Source organism: Strix aluco, chromosome 17, assembly GCF_031877795.1.
Source record: "Strix aluco isolate bStrAlu1 chromosome 17, bStrAlu1.hap1, whole genome shotgun sequence".
In the NCBI taxonomy this organism is placed as follows: Eukaryota; Metazoa; Chordata; class Aves; order Strigiformes; family Strigidae; genus Strix; species Strix aluco.
Window position 1 is genome coordinate 15,176,634 of NC_133947.1, and position 18,943 is coordinate 15,195,576.

The 18,943-nt window shown below is 46.6% G+C and overlaps 1 protein-coding gene across 1 annotated transcript; it reads left to right on the top strand.

Annotated features, from left to right (window-relative positions):
- Positions 1–14,400: 14,400 nt before the first annotated feature.
- LOC141931338 (perilipin-3-like) lies at positions 14,401–18,680 on the top strand. The gene is given in 9 exon segments (XM_074843335.1): positions 14,401–14,419; positions 14,422–14,466; positions 15,100–15,185; positions 15,923–16,118; positions 16,931–17,013; positions 17,255–17,510; positions 17,710–17,909; positions 18,039–18,167; positions 18,270–18,680. Coding segments are annotated over 9 exon segments (1,425 nt in total).
- Positions 18,681–18,943: the final 263 nt, after the last annotated feature.

Sequence of the window (18,943 nt, forward strand, 5' to 3'; positions counted from 1 at the left end):
GCCAGAATCTGGTGGAAGTCACTCCATTTCTTCTCCAGAAGGAGATCCACTTTATGAAGCAACTGATTTATGTTCCCACGCTGGCTTGGCTGGATCCACAGCCTGGTGCTGTTCTCCTTTGGAAGTCACTCATATTTGTCAGGTAATTATCTTTTCATTACAAGAAACCTATAAGATTTATAAGGAGCTGCTTTTCCCCTTTCAGCATGTAGTTTGTTTCTATCTTATTAGACTGTCAAACCAGCACAAAGTCTATATGTTTCTTCTGCTTTTCTTCCATGTCAACAGTACTTAGAGAAAGTACATCAGTTGGAAATTAAAGAAATTTAGTTAGAAAACTTGTAGGAAAGCACCAACAGGAAAGATCAAATAAAGCAGAGAACAAAGATGCCAGAAATAAAATTGTCTGACAAACATTTGAATAGATATTAAAAGGGGAGAAAAGAAATACAAAAGCCTCAAAAAAACCCCACTGAAACTGTGTAAAAAGCAATGCGTAACTTCAGAAATGAAAAATGCAAGGAACATAAGAAATGATTTCAGATCTGATCCTATCAGAATGAAATCTGATTTCAAAAAAATGAAAGAAAGAAAGAAAGAAAGAAGCAGCTATGGAGACACTTTTACAAAAGGATGTACAATGAAAGACTTGAAAACTGTATCCTCCAAACTACTTTAAAGAATGGCAAAAGAAAAGGATACATATTAAAATACACTAACGCTGCAACATATAATACAAAATGTTCTGTCAGTGAAAAGAAGTATTTTGACAGGTTTATCAAGATTTACCACCAATCTTGGTGACCCCATCAAAAAAAAAAAAAAGCTTTGAAAGAATAATTTTAAAATAGCTATAATAACTGACTAGGAAGATCGCGGAAGAAAACAGCTCACAATTATCTCTGTGGTTGGAGAGACATCAAACCTTATTTCTGTGCTATTTTTACAAGAGCCAAAGTAGGACAGTCATATCACACTGCTCCAGATAATAATGAAAACAAAGGCTACTTGGGAGCACACAGTCGAATAAAACACCAGCAGTTCATGAGTTATGAACAGAGCTGCAGCATGTCGCCCTGAAATTTAGAGATTTCTGGAAGTCTGCCACAGGAAACGGCAATCCTGCGGAAGCAGGGAGAGGAGCTCCTGCCCGCGGCTCACCACGATGATCACTGGAGCTACGAGCCTCCACAGACTGCTCAGAAAGGAGATTTACTGCAGGAGGAGGAAAATGCACCTTCTCCTCCCAGAGGCAGAGCTGTGCCAGATGTCCCCAGGGTCACTGGTGCAGGGATGGCCACGAAGCCACAGCAGCGTGGACATCGGCTCTGAAACGGGGCTGCTGGAAAATGCACTGCTGGTAATATTTGAGGGCATCAGGTTAAAGGTAGGTGACCCTGCAGTGTAGACACGCATGTTTCTCCTATAACATCTTTAAAATTAACTTCTGCAATGATCAAACAATCAAACAAAAAAAGCAATAATAAAGCTGTTGGCAGATGGGGAACACAATATGTGAATGTTACAGTCAAGTTATCTTTGATTGCATCAGTGTTATCCCATAACATTTCTACATTTATAAGTGATCTTGATTGCCTGGTATCATGTAGCCACATAAGATTGGATGTTTATTTGCAAAACCAATCATTTAAACTATTTTGCCCCTCAGGCCACCAGTTCTAAAATTCAAATGCAAAATAACTGGGACAGTCCATAGGCTGCTGTTTTCATACCAGTGATATTCTTAAACATTTGTGAAATTCAGTGAATAACACCCGGCACCGCAGTTAAAGCTGGAGGCCAGACAAAATGTCTGTAATCCATTCTAACCTTGGTGCCAATAAACTGCAAATTGAACCACAGTGAAATGAATCTACCGACTGCACTTAAACAGTGGCAACACTTTGCAAGTACTCTATGGAAGTCTAAATCCTCAGCGTTTGTTTTCGTCAGCTGGAATTCAACTGATCATGGACAACCTTAATCAGACCCATCTATGCACTTAATAACACCCACCCTGCAGTCTACCTGCCAAGAAGTATGACACGGATTCTCCTGATAAAATGACATTTCCAGACCTCAAAGACTGTGTATTGCATCATCATTCTCCCAAGAAAGCCTCAAGCTATGCTGTGTGGAGAAAAGACGTCCATTTGGGATCGGTCAGTGGTGCAGTAGGAAGACAATTTGAAGGAGGACAGTAAAGATCAGGTGTTTTCCAAAAAGGACAATATATGGGAGGATTCAGAATACCAAATTGCCCCAAACAGTCATTCTTATCAATCTCAGCCTTCAGTTACTGGGAGTCTTTTCTACCAGAAAGAAAAAGCTCACACTCTTCATGGCCGATGATGGATCGATGTGAGGGACAGGCAGGTCCCCACCATCCCCTGAGGCAGTGTCTGGGAGTGAAGGGAACAGGGACCATATGGGGGTTTAAGCAAGATAAGACCCAAAGTTTAGACACAGAGCAGTGCAGTGGAAACAACACAGGTGGAAGATGAAGATGTCCCAAAGAAGATCATTACGCTTGAGTTGCCCACTTACCTGTATGGCAAACCCCAGGAGTTCAGGTACACTTTTAACAATTAAGAGATTAAATATCCACACACAAAAATTTAAATGTAGTTAATTGCATGATTTCTGGTTTCTGACCTTTTGTTTCTTGTTTGAATCGCATTTTTCACTCTGTAGACACATCGAAAGGATTGTGAGCTGAGGCTGCTGCTCTGCTTGGCGTGGGGTTGCATCTTGAGGGGGAACATCTGCCAGGTGGTGCCAGATACTTCAGGCAGTTCAAAGAAAAAAGAGGGGACATACAGGATTGGAATGAATTTCTCAAAATGACATCAGTTAACATATATGGAAAAATTGTAAGTGCTGTGCATAAATTAAACACAAATGGATTATGTATTATTTCAAATTGCTGTGTAACTATCTCCTCTGGGTTTTTAAATTGTCCCTACATTGTAGTTTCTGAATCCATTGGCTAAATTTCAATCAGATCTTACAGAGCAGGGAAGAGGTTTCAAAGGTAGTTAAATTCTTACAAAATGTGAAAATAGGCAACTGATAAGAAAAAGTAGTGTAAGTATCCTAACTGATGGAAAGATCATTGTGTGAGCTCAGAGTCTAGCAGACACCAGAGAACTGGATGGAGAGCATACAAATTCCAGATAAAGCTCAGCCAGGATCTGCAATTAGTCATGAGATGTAAACCTGCTTCGCCAGCCCCAGTGTTTGGGGACCACGTGTGGCCAAGGGACACACATTCTTGTGTTTCTCCTTATGCAGGCTTGGGCGAGTCCTATCTCATCCACCGATGCAGACGGAACAGCTCTACCCCAGCCTGGAACAGCACATGGCACGAGCTGGACTGGAGAGGAGCGAGCACCTGCAAGGGAGGAGGAGCAGAAGAGGAGCATGTCACCCCATCCAGTGCTCTACAGACCACTGGAGGCCCAAACCTTGATTCCAGAGAGCTGTTGGCCTTAGCCTACTTTCTGCAAGAGTCTGGAGTAATGTTTTCTATTATTCAGAACAAAAAGAGTAGATGAATGCAATCCACACAGGAAGATTGATCTAGCAGTGCAAGTTATTTATTCTTGATCTGTAACTGCATTGAGCACTGAAGATTCATAGATTCATTGTCCTCTGCTCTTTTCAATGCATTTTTTTTTCTTTTTTTTTTTTTAAACAGTCTTTTCTGGGACCTTTCCCCCCATCATTCACAGTGAAAATTCAACAGGGACTTTCAAGAGACTCCTGGAAATGTGAATTTTTACTGGCTGTTTCTGAGTATTTCAAACAACTCTAGCCTGGGTTCAATTATTTTTTTAGAAATAAACCAACTATTTCAAGGGAGAAGTGTGAAATGAGTTTGCCACTTTCCCTATACGATATTCCATCTTTAAAATCAAAGAAATAAAACTCTCACTGGTGTGTTGTTGGGTAGAAGGCACAAAGGCACTTGTGTCCTTTCTGCCCTGCTTCATCTCTGCTGTCCCCAAGGATGTGGCTAGCAGGAAAGCTTTTCCTGGTGGATTGATGCAATCATTCAGGTGTGGTTATGTCCACAAGGACAATCATCCTGAGCACAGGAGTATTTGCAGGGAGCTTACTAGTTCCCACAGTTCACCGGTTAAAACACTCCCCCAATACATCAGACACGCAAATCACTTCTCTGCTTGAGGCGATACCTGTCGTGCCATAGCTGCCACTGCCAGGGTGACGATCTCACTGCCCCATCCCCTGGTGTTCACCGCCTCTCTTGGGGACACCAGTCCGCTTTGCAGACCAGTGAAACGTGCGGGCGTGTGCCGATTCCCATACTGTGCTTCTCCATGCTTAATACTAACACCTTCTCCCGGGATCCCAGAGAGTGCTCAGCCGTGCTAATGAGAAGGTATCACAGCGCAGCAAGTGTCTGACTTGCTAAGGCAAACAAAGTATTGGCTGGAACTAATGCAGAAAAAGGATGGCCCTGCTGTCGTTTCTATTTTTTTTTTTTTTTTTTGCCAGCCAAGCTGTCCATACTATAGGTTTTGGATTCCTTCAGCTGCATAGAACGTGATTTATTGAAATTGGAAAGCTTGCAGACAAAAAAGGCTGTGAAATTATTTTGTATCTGACACAATCATTAGTACTATTATTTCTTCTGGAGCTGGGAAGGACACTTATAAAACATCTAACAAGCTGCTAAGGAGATTGCCTAAAGCACTGATTTTCAAAATGTGCTGCTAGAGCCTATTCTTCTGTGCTCTGTACATATTTCAAGCTCCAGGTTCTGACAGTTTAGTGGGCACCCTCTTCAAATATTTGGCCTGAGTTACCTGCTGATTGCATGATACAGAGGTGATTGAAAGAGGCCAGTGCAATCTAAGCAAGCGTGCTGTAGAGCGGGGGGGCATCCAAACCTTTGATTTCACTTTGTTGAAGAGCAATAACGCCCTCTGTGCACATGCATCATGCAAGGCCTCCAGATTCATTTTTCACACTGAAACCGAGCACAGTTAAGCAGGCATCAGCCTCCGAGCTAAGGATGCTGTTGAAGGGGGTCGGATTGTCTCCTGTCGGTAAGCTGCTATTGCCTGCTTCAACTAGGAGCTGCCCAGTGGTCCAGCCTGCCTGGAAGTCCTGATCCAGCTAAGAGGGGTGCTGGTGGAAGGCAGCTGGTGGCACCTTCTCAGGGGACAGGCACCTATTTCATACAGTCGTTGTATGTAGTTTGCACAGGTCTCAGGAGAAGGAGCAAGATTTGAAAGGCAGCAGAGCCCAGCTTGTCCTCCTGACAGCTCTGCTTACGTGCTCGTGTTGGGCTCCTGCATAAGCACATTGCCACATCAGAGACTGTATGTAGCTCCTTCTCCCAGAGGGAAGCAAATCCAAGGACTCGGAAACTGGTGCTGGCCAGATCTGCGCAGAGAAGCTCTATTTCTCTGGTTAAGGGAACTGTGGCTTGACTTGAGCAGGAACTGCCTTTCTAATGGTAAGCATGGAGTTTATTGTCAGTAATCCCTACCTCTCATCTGGCACTTTTCATCAGCAGATCACAAAGCATGTTGTGGAAAAAGGTCAAAATCACAATCACCATTTTAAAGATGGAGAAGCTGAGACACAGAGCCCAACAGTCTCAGAGAAAGTCACCCCGCAGGCAGCTGGCAGAACTGAGGACAGAGTCCCACAGTCCCCAAGTCCAGCCCAGTGCTCCAGCCTCCCTATTCCCATCATTAGCCTGGGAAGACTACCTCTAATTGCTGTCAAATGATTGAAAGTGGAAGGAGCTGTTGCCATGGATACAGCATCCACAGGCTTTCCTCTGCCTTGGTTGGAGCCCTGCTCTTCCACAATAGCTCTGTGGTTTTCAAACATCGGTGCAATAATGAGTACAGAAACAGCAATTCATTTGCAATCGGTGCAAATGCTTGCCCTGTAGTACAAAGACAGAATAAACTGGTAGCTGTGACCCTCTTAGATTAACTGAGCTGGCTGATTCACTGATTTCTCTAGCACCAACTGGAGCAGACTGTCCGGACCTGTTGGATCAGTTACCTCCTGTAATTTCCTTACAGGATTTGCACTCAATTTGTGCCCTTCACAGCAGAACAGCACCCATATTCTCCCTGTCCCCACCTTGGCTAATGTCTTTCCTCTGCCAGGGAAGGTTTAGACTGGATATTAGGAAGCATTTCTTTACAAGAATAGGTTGTGAGGCTTTGGAATGGGCTGCCCAGGGAGGTGGTGCAGTCCCCATCCCTGGAGGGGTTTAAGAGTAGAGTCGACATAGCGCTGAGGGATCTGGTGTAGTTGAGAATGATCCATGTTACATTAATGGTTGGACTGGGTGATCTTCAAGGTCTTTTCCAACCGAGATGATTCTGTGATTCTGTAATAGGTGGTCTCAGCAGTGAATAGGAAGAAAGACCCCCCCCCAGCCACAAACACACAGAGAAACATGCATCCCCCAAGAAGGTTTTAGCTGCAGAGGCACAGATGAGCACCCACCTGCAGTGCTGAGAACTTGCAGCCAAACCACAGACAAACCTGACCTGCCATCCCTGCCTATGCAGGGACACTCAGCTCACCAGAGCACCACGCCATCTCCTTCTCAGAGGTGCTGGTTTTCCCAGCTGAGCTCAGTACAGATCTCGGGTCACTCCCAATACACTTCTTTTCACAAAAAGTGGCTCTGCCACAATTTCAGAGCCAGTAGACAGAACAGCCCTGACAGCACATCTGAGGAGAGGCATGTTTTGCTTACTGTATGCAGGACAGGACTCTTATACAGTGCTTCACAGAGAGGCCTCTTTGTCCACCGTGCCCTCTAATCCATGAGCAGAACCATTATCAAGAACAGGCCCACCTGGTGCAGTTTGGCCAGGTGTGAAGAACAGCCCCACACTGGTCCAGCAGCATTAGAAAGATGTGGATTTATAGCTTAGCTGTTGTAATGCAGTGTGTTTTTCTTCCTTGTCCAGTGTGGTTGAGTTTCACCAGGAAAAGAAAAAAACTTATCATCTTTCATACCTTGGAAAAGTTGAAATGTCCAGGCAGCCTGCCCAAGTAAGACTCAGTTCTCTGTTCTCCCACTAGTCTCTGAAATTGCAGTTATAGGGATTTACTAGTACTTGTGACACACTCAGCAGCTCCAAGGAGAAGCAGATGGGAAGAAGGTCTCTATTTTTTGGATTGCTGTTGCATTAGTGTCGCTGTGTTGACCTCTCCTACCCCAGACTGGGACAGTTCAGAGCACCTACTGATGGATAATGCTCAGTTCTGAAGACCAAATATTGCTCAGTTACTGCATTTGGCCAACACCCCCCATGCTGTCATTAAAAAAATGCCAATCTCCTCCTGAGACCAGCACGGTTGGTGTTGCCCAGTCCTTCAGAGTCAGTCTACCTCCAGAGGAACCATTCTCAGGTCTGCTGACTGCTGTTTTAGCAGCCTGCCACTGAGCTGGATGCAGTCTCTGTAGCACCAACTCCAGCCTGAGGGATTGGCACAGGTTTTCCCACTGACCGTCAGTGATCAGGCAGCAAAGCATTCTCCACTTCAGTTCTCCACCATCATCTTTCCTAGTCTCTGTGATAATTGTGTGGACTACGGGAAAAAGGTACAGACAATGCCCATTCTGGCTACCTCTTCCCATCACCCTTTACTTGCCTTTCCTTCACTCCTGCTAAAAGAGGGGAAAAAACGTTACTTGTTAAACCACAGTAAGTTTGGCATGGGTGATCTCAGGCATCAAATACTCCCCCCATTGATTTTCCCAGTGTCTCCCTTTGGTTTTGATTGTTCATCTTCCTTACAAACCAAGTGCTAGCCAGCTTTGGCCAAGGCAATGGGGGTAGTTATCACCATAACTACCCAGCTGTTGAAACCTGGGTGTACAGCAATTATGCTAAGCTCCACAGCAGGCTGACAGCTATCACACTCATTACATCTTCCTGAGACAGAAAGGCTCAGTCAATACCACAAAGGATCTGAACAACAATTTCAAGGTAGAGAGTCTCTTCCCTCTGTGACACAAAGCACTAGGACATGCCTTTTGGTGACTAACAGCAGCAGACTCATAACATGAAATTGCTCTCTTTTCTACCTCAGCCAGAGCTTTTTTTCTGCCAAGGGGGCTTAGCAAAACATTCTGCTTTCAAAAAGAGCTGTGAAAAACAAGTGGTAAAGAAAGGGTGAAAGAGAGGATAGGAGCAGTTGTTTGGAAGTCAGTATGTTTTTGAAAGGTTTTCTGCAGGAGTTTAGGTGCTGTCAGGCCAATGCCTCTGTCTCTTTGTAAATGGTAATTCTTTCCTCTGATGGCAGTTAAAGGGAGCTAAGAGGGAGATCTAACTGCTTGACTTTCTACAGCCTGGCAGCTCAAGTTCAACACAGGAACAGAAATATTAATGTCCCTCTATTTTCTGGGAAACCTGAGGGGTTTTGGGATCAATTCATCACTGCCTCTGTGCACCTGATGTGTATGGGACAGCAGGAGCAGCCCCCCTCCTGAGAGAGTCTGGGGTCCTCTGAAGGCTTGTGCCGTACTGATGAGCAAGATGAAGCTCATCTTCTGGAAGATGTTTGGAAGCAGTGGTAACTCCCATTTCCACAAGTTCAAAATTCAATTTTTCCTGTAAACATCCTCAAGAGACTCACGTGAGGCAGAGAAGGCTGCATAAATAGCTCAAGACGCCAAGGGCTTTTCTGTCCCCATATGAGATGACAAACCATTATGAGTCTGATCATCCAAAGCCTTACCAGAGCTCTGTGACGTGGAGGACCTACTCACCCTGACTCCTCTACTCAACACAGTAAGACCCATCCTGGGCTCTACCTCGGATGCACTGCCTCTGCTGCACATGGCATTCAGAGCTGAGGATGTGAGGAGCAATGAGAGATGGGTGGTGGGAGCCGCTGCCTGGCTCCTCGTGCAGGAGGATGACATATTTCAGGGATGTTGTTGTCACAGTCCAAAACGGAAAGCGAAAGATAGACCTCAAGGCAAACAGCACAAACACTGCTCCTTCCTCAAGGTGTTCTGGGACAATGGATCCACTGACATGACGTTTACCATTGCTTCAGGGCTTGTCCAGAGGACAGTTCATGCCAGGAGGATTTTTTTCCTGTTTTGCAGAAAAGACACAAGGAAGCATACAGAGGGATTTAGACTCTGATTGCTCTCATGTTCTCTGTTATGGTGATAGCAAGCTCTGATGAGAGATGGTATGTCAGAACATCCAGATTTACTGGATTAGCTTTCAGCATCACACTTGCCAGCAGTTTCATGGCCATTACAACAGGCTTATTTTGCAGCTTCACAATCACCCAAGCTCATCATCCAGAAAACTGCATGACACCGTGATCTTTGTGCAGCCAGGGCCATTCAAAAGTGTTTTTGTCCTTTTTCTAACACTGAGTTTACCATTAAATGCACCTGAGAAACCACAGCTAATACGTTATATTTAGTGTAAAATCTAGGATCTTTGGTACTTAGTGTCCATCATCAGAGCAACTGAATTACTTGTGATGTTCAGAATCCAGGGACACAAGGAAATCTGTACATAACTCATACAGAGACACACAGAACCTGGTCTGCAAAGGACTGTGGCACCTCAGACAAACTTAGAAATGAAGTGCCCCTTAAATAGCCCAAAATCTCATCGCTCATCAATAATGTTATCTAGGAACATGAAACTGCTTTTACACAAGCCCATAGCTATTGCTGATGAAATGGAAGCAACCAAATCAATGTCTGTTTGGGATCATCCAGGCAAACATTTTTTCTGTATATATCTTCAAGGTTTTTTTTGTCAGATATTCAGCACATATTTATTCCTCTCAAGACCCAGTAGCCACGCTACACTTACACAAAAATACAAGTGGTGATACTATATACGTGCTGAAGCTAAAGAGTTAATCCAGGTTATAGGAGAGCTGAATTCAAAGCCTTCTGCAGGCCAAGGGGGTCTTCACCTGCCAAGCAAACAGTGAGGTGGGGGTCATCGCTTGCCCCTGCTCTGCCCAGAGCTGCCTGCTGTGCCCCTGGGGTTAATACATCCACACCTGTACACAACCCCTGCCCCCCCCCTGCCACCGCCCTGTGCGTCAGGAGTGCAAGTGGCCTTGGGACAAGCTAAGGACTGCCTGGGTTTCCTTTCAGGCTTTATAGTCAAAGGAGAAAGGACATAGAAATTTCAGTTTTATTTTCAATCATCTCATTAGGAAAGATTTGCTTTTATCTCTGTTACATTTGAGTTGTTTGGATTTGTCAGGGTAGCTGTTTTGTGTTTATAAAGGACTGGCTAAAGTGTGTTTTCCTCCCTGGTTTAGCTTTTCCTGCTCCCCACTGTTCTGCCATGTAAAGATCTGCCATCTTCTTCATCTGCCTCCGCAGCAGGAGTCCTGCTTGGCATTCTGCCAAGGACAGGGCTGAAAGGAACCTCGCTTTGTCACTGGCTGTACGAGCATTGTTTCCAGCAATGTTTGTTGCTCCACACCACATTAGTCTGGTTTCCATCATCTTGGTGTGTGAGGGAAGAATCTGCTGTCACCGCAGGCGAACACATCTGCTGCGACCTTTCCCACAGCAGTCAGATTATTGAAGTTTACTCCAAATTCCAGGACTAGCTCTAGGAGGGACCTAATGCAAATGTTAGATGCTGATTGAAGGCTGAGATCTGAGGCTCTTCTCAGTGTGCCACGCAGCCCTCGGTGTCCCCCATGACACCCACGGCAGGTGGCTGTGCTCCGCGTGGGTTGCTGCCAGCCCTGACACCCGCTGCTGCGTCTCCCCGTGGTGCTCCCAGCACAGGTATTCACATGGCTGGAGACACCAACCCTTCCCTCAGACGGCAGTTTTGGGCACTCCCAGATGCATGGTTTGACTCTGAAGGCTGCTTTGTCATATACTTAGTCAAACATGTAGTGTCAGGGGCAAAGACGAAGGTGTTGTGTGCTCCTCAGGGCTGCGAGGGCTTCGACTGGGCTGGCCCCTCCTCTAGACACATGATGAGGGAGGAGAAACCCAAATCTGCAGCTGCCCCAGAGCAGGGATGAGGTGTGAGCTGTGGGCATGCGGGACCCTCAGGTGTGCAGATGTGTCCAGAGCCTGGTAAATGCTGCCTTCCCATTGTGCAGGACAAGCACAATTTAGCCTATTTGCATTTTTATAAGTACAGACACACTCAGGCTCTGCAGCAAAAGAGAGGGACTTGCTTAGTAAATAGTTGAACCAACCACAGTCATAAGGGACTTCCAGACCCTTGTGATTTACCATTTCTGGCCGCACTCCTGGTGAACCTCTTTCCTATGGCTGTCTGGGGCGAAGGCAGTTTGACACGTGTCTATACACTGTTCCAGGGCCTGATGCCTTACTTGTGACACTTTTGACTCATGCTTTGCAAAAATGGTGAGATGTGCAACAGTCCTGCCTTTGGTCACCTCTATTCCATCAGCCACCAGCCTCCTCCTCCTCTTCAAGATAGCATGACATGGTGTGACCACCACATCTTCCACAGTAAGCTGTGCAGAGTCAATTCTATCTGCATGTGGGTCCTGAGGTGACTAAACAGGACCAAAAAATGCCTGTGGTCATGCTCAGGGAAGTCTTAAGTGAGACTGGGGGAGACCTGTGGTCATGCTCAGGGAAGTCCTAAGTGAGACTGGGGGAGACCCATGAGCTGGAATGAGACTTCTCACCTCATTCATGTCTTGTAGAAAGTGCATCTTCACTGTCAAGCTGGTCAACTTCTTGTTTTGCTCCGGGGAGCCCATCACTGATGCTGAGTGCTTGTGAGGGCTTCCTCTGAGCAAACAGCAGATTCCCTCTTGGGCAGCACCCGAAGCAGCTTGTTGGGGCTCTTCACCCCCAGGTGTGCCCGCAGGGAGCATGGAGGCAGTACGTGTAACCTGCCATCCTCTGCCCAAGGCATGAGCCCAGCAAAGCGGCAGCCTCTGGGTCTCTGCAGCCCAGGTGCCATCACACCAAGCTTCGAGGTCTGGCTGGGGGATGTGGGATGTTTGGGGAGGAAGTGTGTAGGTTATTTCTGGATGCTGCCCAGGACTAACACATTTGCTTTGTTTTCCTTGCCAGACGCATATGAAGGCGACACCTAACATACTCTCTGTGTCTATTTCACAATACATAACTGTGGTTTTGGAGGGCTGTGCTGGTTTGTTCCTATGGGTCTCCCTAGGGCTCTGCACATTGTCCCCCACCATGCACATGGAGGTCAGGGGTTGCAAGGGGGACACAGGCTGCCTTGGGGTGTCTGCTCTGCTATGGGGCTGGGAAATGGGCTGCTCCCTGCACAGGAAAGTTGGCTGTTAAGATACAGCTGTGTAGCTGCCATACCCTGATGGATGCTGGATGGGACTAAGCTCATGAATACTGGAAAGAGAGGAAGGTAATTTAGTTCACATCACGTGTGGGTGGGTGCCAGTCCTGTCTGCTCTGTTGCCGGGATCCGGCTTCCTCTGGCAGGTAACAGCAGAGCAGATCCGAGCTGATGTTACACTGGTGCCACCTACTCACAGGTTTTTCTCTGATTTTCTTTTTAAATGAAGGAAATGACTGACACTGTATTTGAGGAGCTGGGGCTTTAGATGCAGGCTGTAACACAAATGTTTTTCATGTTCTCCTGCAAGCAAAGCAAAAATCACATCAACCCTCATCCTGCAAAGCGTCAGTGTTGAGCTCCCACTCACGAACAGGCTTGCTGAAATGTTGGACCATGCATGCACAGAAGTAAAGCAGTGACCCTTAGCAGGATCAGGGTACTAAGAGGATACCTGAAACATCCCACTCCCATTCAAAGCTTTCCAATGGGACTGCATGCAGCTGCCTGAATCATTGGCTGTATGGATAGTGATGTATTCTCAGGCTGGCTGTCCTAGGAATGTACAGTGAGCTTAACTTCTTTTTTGCAAGATCTCACAAAATCATGATGACATGAAAACTGGTCCATGTGTTTTGGAGAGAGCGCTGCTCTTTAGTACCAGTCCTTTCCACTGCTGCCAAATGGAAGTCAGTGATTTATCCTTGATCAGCCATTGTGTCCCCATCACTGTGCCCTTATTTCTCTTTAACCTGGCGTGTCAAAGTGCCATGTTCTCTGTGCTTTTATGTGACTATCAGTTTTCCTTTCCCCCGTATAATGTATGAACTGCTCAGTTGATTCCAGGTTTAACAGAACATCAAGGGCCTCAAGATCCCAATAAAATCAAAGAGGTGGCCCAGGAGGAGAGGGGTCCATGGCAATGCCTCCTCTGAAGAGAAGCACACAGTGGGACTCACTCTTCATTAATCATCAGAGAAGCCAGAGGAAAGCAGCCCCAAAACACAGAACTATGGAAACCCCCCTGCTCCTGGAATGACTTGTTCAGTATAATTGCTCCTCTGAAAATGAAACAAGAGCCATTTCCAAGATTTCTGTATTCTAAAGTCACTAGATTACATGCAGGTCCGTGCAGGGCCCAGACACTGCTGGCTTCCCTCTTCCCACTAATGGTGCCCACCACCATGAGGCAGGTCCCTGCATGGTCTGAGACCTGGGGAATTGGAAGAGTCTTTCTGCAATGAGACAAAGCTCTGCTGAGGGGGAATGGCCGTGGCTGGCCCTCTCCCAGGATGCCAGGTGTCCAAATTCCAGCCCCAGCACATGAAGGAATGGAAGTTGCAATTCCCAAAATGCATGCAAAGATCAGTGGACTGTTGTGCTTGTGTTTGAAGGAAAGTGGATTATCTGAGGGGGATGACAAGAGTCAGATCAGCCCTGAAAGTAGACACTGAACCCAAGCAGAAAAGGCCTTACCTGCCTGCTAATCAGTCCTATGCACGGCTGTTCACCCTTACGGCCTTTGGGGAAAATGTAGAGAGACCGGACTCTCTGGGGACTTCAAGATGAGGCAGTTGAGTTCCAGTGTTTCTAAGATTAGACAGCAGCTGGGCAGCTACTTCTGTCATTAAACACTAAGCACTATCAGGTAAAAGCAATAGGAATCCCACACTAGGTGTGAAGTCCTTCTCTGGATTTGTTTTACTATATTTGCTTTTCTTTTCTGGTTATTGTTTCCCATCAAAAAGAGAAACAAAATTAATTGCCATTTCCAGACCCTGTGTGATCTGAGGCAAGATCACAGAGGGTGCATGATCCGTGCCAGCAACGCCTCTCTCATTCTGCAGCAGCATTGGCCTTCAAAGGGAGCTCCTCTACACAGGGCAAGGTGTATGTGCCTGATTACAGAGTAATTAACGAGCCACAGCAGGGCCCATCTCTGCCCCATTCCACCTCTAATTGGCCAGGACAGGACTGGTTCCTTTCTGCTGCTTCCCAGAGCTGTCAGTCACTGAGGGTCCCTCCCTACCCCACACCCCAGCCAGTACAAAAAGGCAGAGCAGGGATGATGGAGCATGGTGTGGTGTCTGGTTCTTCTTTGTTGGTTATCTGCTTACCTCTAACAGGGCAAGAAGGTACTGGTTTGAAATTTTTGGGTGTTAAGGCTGTAATTGTTTTATGAACTTCTGGTTCATGTTTGGCTGTTCCTTACCTGGCTTAATTATGGAATAGAATTAGTCTTAGTTAACACAAGGTTTCTTGTGGTCCTGCCTGAAAGGTTAGATATAGCCTGTGTTGGTTTTGGGTGAAAAGTTGGTTCTGGTTGGGGTATCCTAACAGCAGTAGGACAGCTTCTTGAGCTGCTTTTTTTTTCAGTTCTGCTGTTACTATTTCTCTAATTCAAGACTTCCCTGATGTCTTGATGGGGAGGCAGGAGGTACCCAATGCCTCTTCTAAATATATTGATAATAAGCATTATGATCTCTCTGACAGGAGCTCTCTTGTGTGAGGAAAGACTTTATTCTCATCATTCCTCTGATTATCAAAAACCATGTGAAACCTAAATACTAGGTAGCTCTGCAAGTATCACAGATCCCTTCCTTCTGTAATGGGAAGAGACCCATTTTGGGTGTCTTCCCTTAATGGGTAGTAAAAGAGATTCTTTCTTTAATGGGGTCTGAGGGAAGTGTCCCACGGGAAGAGGAATCTCTCTGGAGGCTCCCTGGCTGCTTTGTCTTTGTCTCTTCCTAAAACCACGGTGCTATTTGCATTTCAGCTGCAATGGCATCTGATATGCCTGACAAAGAGGAAGCTGCCAAGAGCTCCCTGGAGGTGAAGGAAGAGGAGCAACAGGTAGGTGCTCCATGTGAGATGTAAGGGGTGGCAGCTCCTGGGTGCAGGTATGAGGAGGTGGCCCTGCTGTGGATGGGGGGAGCTAAGCCTCCACAAAGGGAGGAGTGTTTCCTCTGCTCAGGCTGTGCCCTGCAGCTTCTCTGGAAATGTGGATGACAGCACAGCCAAAAGGGTAGGCCTGAAGACCCTTTAAGTAACCTCCTAGGCTAAGCAAAATAGCCTGGTTGTTCTCTAGGAAAGATGTTTCTCTAACTCCGTAGTCAAGATCCTGGCTTGCTGCAGGCAATGTTTCTATGGAAAGAATCCCATGTTTCAGCAGCCCTGAAATCTGCTGCGCTTGCTTTACTCCCCTGCCTAACAGCATGCTTCTTACAGACTAGTGTAAAGTCTGTCAACTTAAAACCAACCTGATCTTGTCTGATGAAGCTTTTCCTGGCATGTTAGCTTGTTGAATAACCATACCAAATGAATTGGATCTGGATATGGGTACAGAAGTATTGAGGTTGCCCATAAACTCAGCTGTCCCTCAGGTAGAACGGACCAACCATATGTGTCAGTGTTCCACAACTTGTTTCACAACTGACTTGTTGATTTTAAAGCAAGTGTCCAAGAAAGGCAAGCATTGCTTCCTCAACCAGACTAGGTGACTTGAACAGGGAGTTTTGGGGCAAAGCTGCATAGGAAGCTCAGGGTCATGTTTGCGAGCTTCATGGCTTTTTTTTTTTTTCCTCTCCTAGGATGCAGTAAATAAGGTGGCTAACCTGACCTTGGTCAACTCTGCCTGTGACATGGTTTCTACAGCTTATGCCTTCACTAAGGAGAGCCACCCCTACATCAGATCTGTGTGTGATGCAACAGAGAAAGGAGTGAAGAGTGTGACTGAAGCCACAGCCAGCTGTGTGCAGCCAGTTCTGACTACACTGGAGCCTCATGGTAATCCCCTGTGGAAGGGCAGGTTTTCACCTGCCTGTGAGGGACTCTGGCTCCTTCCAGCTCTGGAAGGAGTCCTAGAATGTGGAAATGCAGCTCTTCATCACCATACTTGTAAGCCAGGAGTTGTCCTTTTAGTAAGGTTAAAAATCTGAGTCCTAGTCCAAGTAGTATGATGGAGGGTTGCTCCCTGGAGGACCAGGACTTGACTCTGATGTTGACTTCCTTAAAACTGATCTTGCAGGGTCCAAAATATTAGGTGGCAGATGCTTATAGTCAGATTCTTACAAATGCATTTTGGTTATAGGAAAAAGCCTCCTCTTGGAGGAACTGTTACATCTGTTACATCTAAATGTCCTGTTTGCCATGGCCCTTAAGGAACATGACTCTGGCGTCTGAGAAGAAGCTCTAAAGTCCTGGAGATAGAGGGTCTATGCCTAATGACAAGTCTGACAAAATGGTCTGTGACAGGCCTGAGTTTGCTCTAAGCTCAGAGTGGACATGCCCCTCCTGTCAGTTAATCTGTGATTGTGGAGCCTTGGGCAGAGACATGTCTAGTTAGTCAAGAGCTCAAGAAGCTGCAGGAGGGGATCCCATGTAGGTGGTTATGTCAGTACAAGTGGAAAGCGGCTTCTGTCAAAGTGAACAGGACACCAAGAAAAGATGCTCTACAAATTCAGCTTACAACACACCTGGCCTGGTGATCTCAATGGAGACTTTCATCTAGGCTCCCTGTAGAGCAACATGCTCAGGAAGGTAGAACTTGAGATGGAATTGCAGAAAAACAAGTTTTGACACTCTTTTTCTCTTTTCAGTTGCTGCAGCAAGTGAGTGTGCCTCCAAGGGCTTGGATAAACTAGGAGAGAAGCTCCCACTCCTTCAAAAGCCAGTGGAGCAGGTAAAAATCAAAGACACTGCTGTCCCTGGCTAACAGAGGGGCCTGGTTCTTACAGGATGTCTAACCCTGGGAGTGAAGTAGACTCTTATATGAGGAACAAACTACCACTAGGTGCAGAGTGTAAGCTCCTAAAGAAGTAAATACTTAGCAGACACTGTGCTAATTGTCCTCTTTGTGCAATTCAGAATTGTAGTGTACTACATGACCCAATCACTTATCTGAGATGTCTCCTCTTTCACAGGTTCTCTTTGACACAAAAGAGCTGGTATCATCTGGACTGGCTGATGCAAAGGACACTGTGAGCAGCAAAGTGATGGCAGTGATAGATGTAACTAAGGAGACCCTTGAGAGCAGCATGGTGGCTGCCAGATCTGCAGTGGCTAGTAGCGTGGGGATGGTTATGGACTCCAGAGAGGGCCAGATGGCTGCAAGTGGAGCAGAAGCTGTGCTGGGGAGAACAGAAGACAACTCTCTTCCTATTGGAAATGAAGAACTAGGCAAGGAAATGCTATATGTGACTAGTTGTCACATGTCAAAGTGGGGATGGCCAGCCCCATTTCTCAGCCCACTGCTCTGGAATGGGGCTAACGGGAAGTGTGTGCTGGAGGCTACCTGGCCCCTAGTCCAAGATGCTTGTTTACTCTGTGTGATCAGCACCTCTGGTCAGCCACTTACAAATACTGTTTCTTTCCTCAGCCAAACTGGCAGCCACTGAGGAGGGTGTAGACATAATGTCTGTGAAGCAACAGCAGGAGAAGAGGAGATACTTTGTGCGGTTGGGGTCTCTCTCTGATGAACTTCGCCTGTTTGCCTACCTGCAGTCAATGGACAAAATGAAGCAGGTCTGGCAGGGCATGAAGGAGACCCTTGTGCAGCTTCACTGCATCATTGAACTGGTAGGTAGAGTCCAGTCTCCTGGAAGGAGGGGACGAAATTGTTGGCTTTGTTTCAGCTTCATTGCTAGGATAGAGCTGTGCTGTTCACCAGCAGATCTGTCTTGACACTCTGATCTTTCCCTACCACAGATTGAAGTGTTTAAGCAAGGATTTAATCAAAAGCTTCAGGAGGGGCAGGAGAAACTACACCAGATGTGGCTGGACTGGAGTAGGAAGTCTTCCAAAGAGAGTGGAGATGAAAGTTCTGCAGAACCAGAGGTACATCCCTGGGGATGGAAGCAAAGGGCTCTGGGCATCCCCTTGATTTTTAAACTTTAAGTAACTCACTTCTCTGATCTTCTCCTTCCTGCCTCCTCCCAGGAGATGGAGTCTCTGACCCTGCTCATGGCATGCAGTATCACACAGCAGCTGCAAATCACCTGCTATAAAATAGTGTCTGCAATCCAAGGCCTTCCCTCAAGCTTTCAGGATAAGGTGAAAAAATCTCTTAGTACCATAGAGGAGCTTCATACTTCTTTCGCAGTGGCAAACTCCTTCCAGGACTTGTCCATCAGTGTCTTGACCCAGAGCCAGAGGAAGCTGGCTGTGATCCAGGAGTACATGGAGGAGCTGCTGGACTACCTGAAGAACAACACACCTCTGTCCTGGCTGGTGGGACCTTTCTCCCCCAGGGAGGAGGAGGAAACATCACAGGAGGGTGAACCCTCACAGGAGAAGGAGGCAGAGAGAGCAGAAGCAGGGCATCATGAAGCCTCCAGCACCCTCATGTAAGGGATAAGGCTGTGAGAACCGGTCTGCTGGTATGACTCTGAGAGCTTGGTCTGAGCTTTATGTAACCCCACTCCCCAGCTGAGGGTGGAGCTGTCACATCTTGGATGATTTTTGGGTACTGGTGAATCCTTAGGAGCTTCTAAGAAAGGTGGTGGAAGTAGCAGGGCCACTGTCAAGTGCTTGTAGCTGCCTTTAGGCATGCTGGCTGAGTTCTGGGCCAGAAGGAGAACAGAGCTGAAGCTCTGCGGTGCTCCTACCTCCCT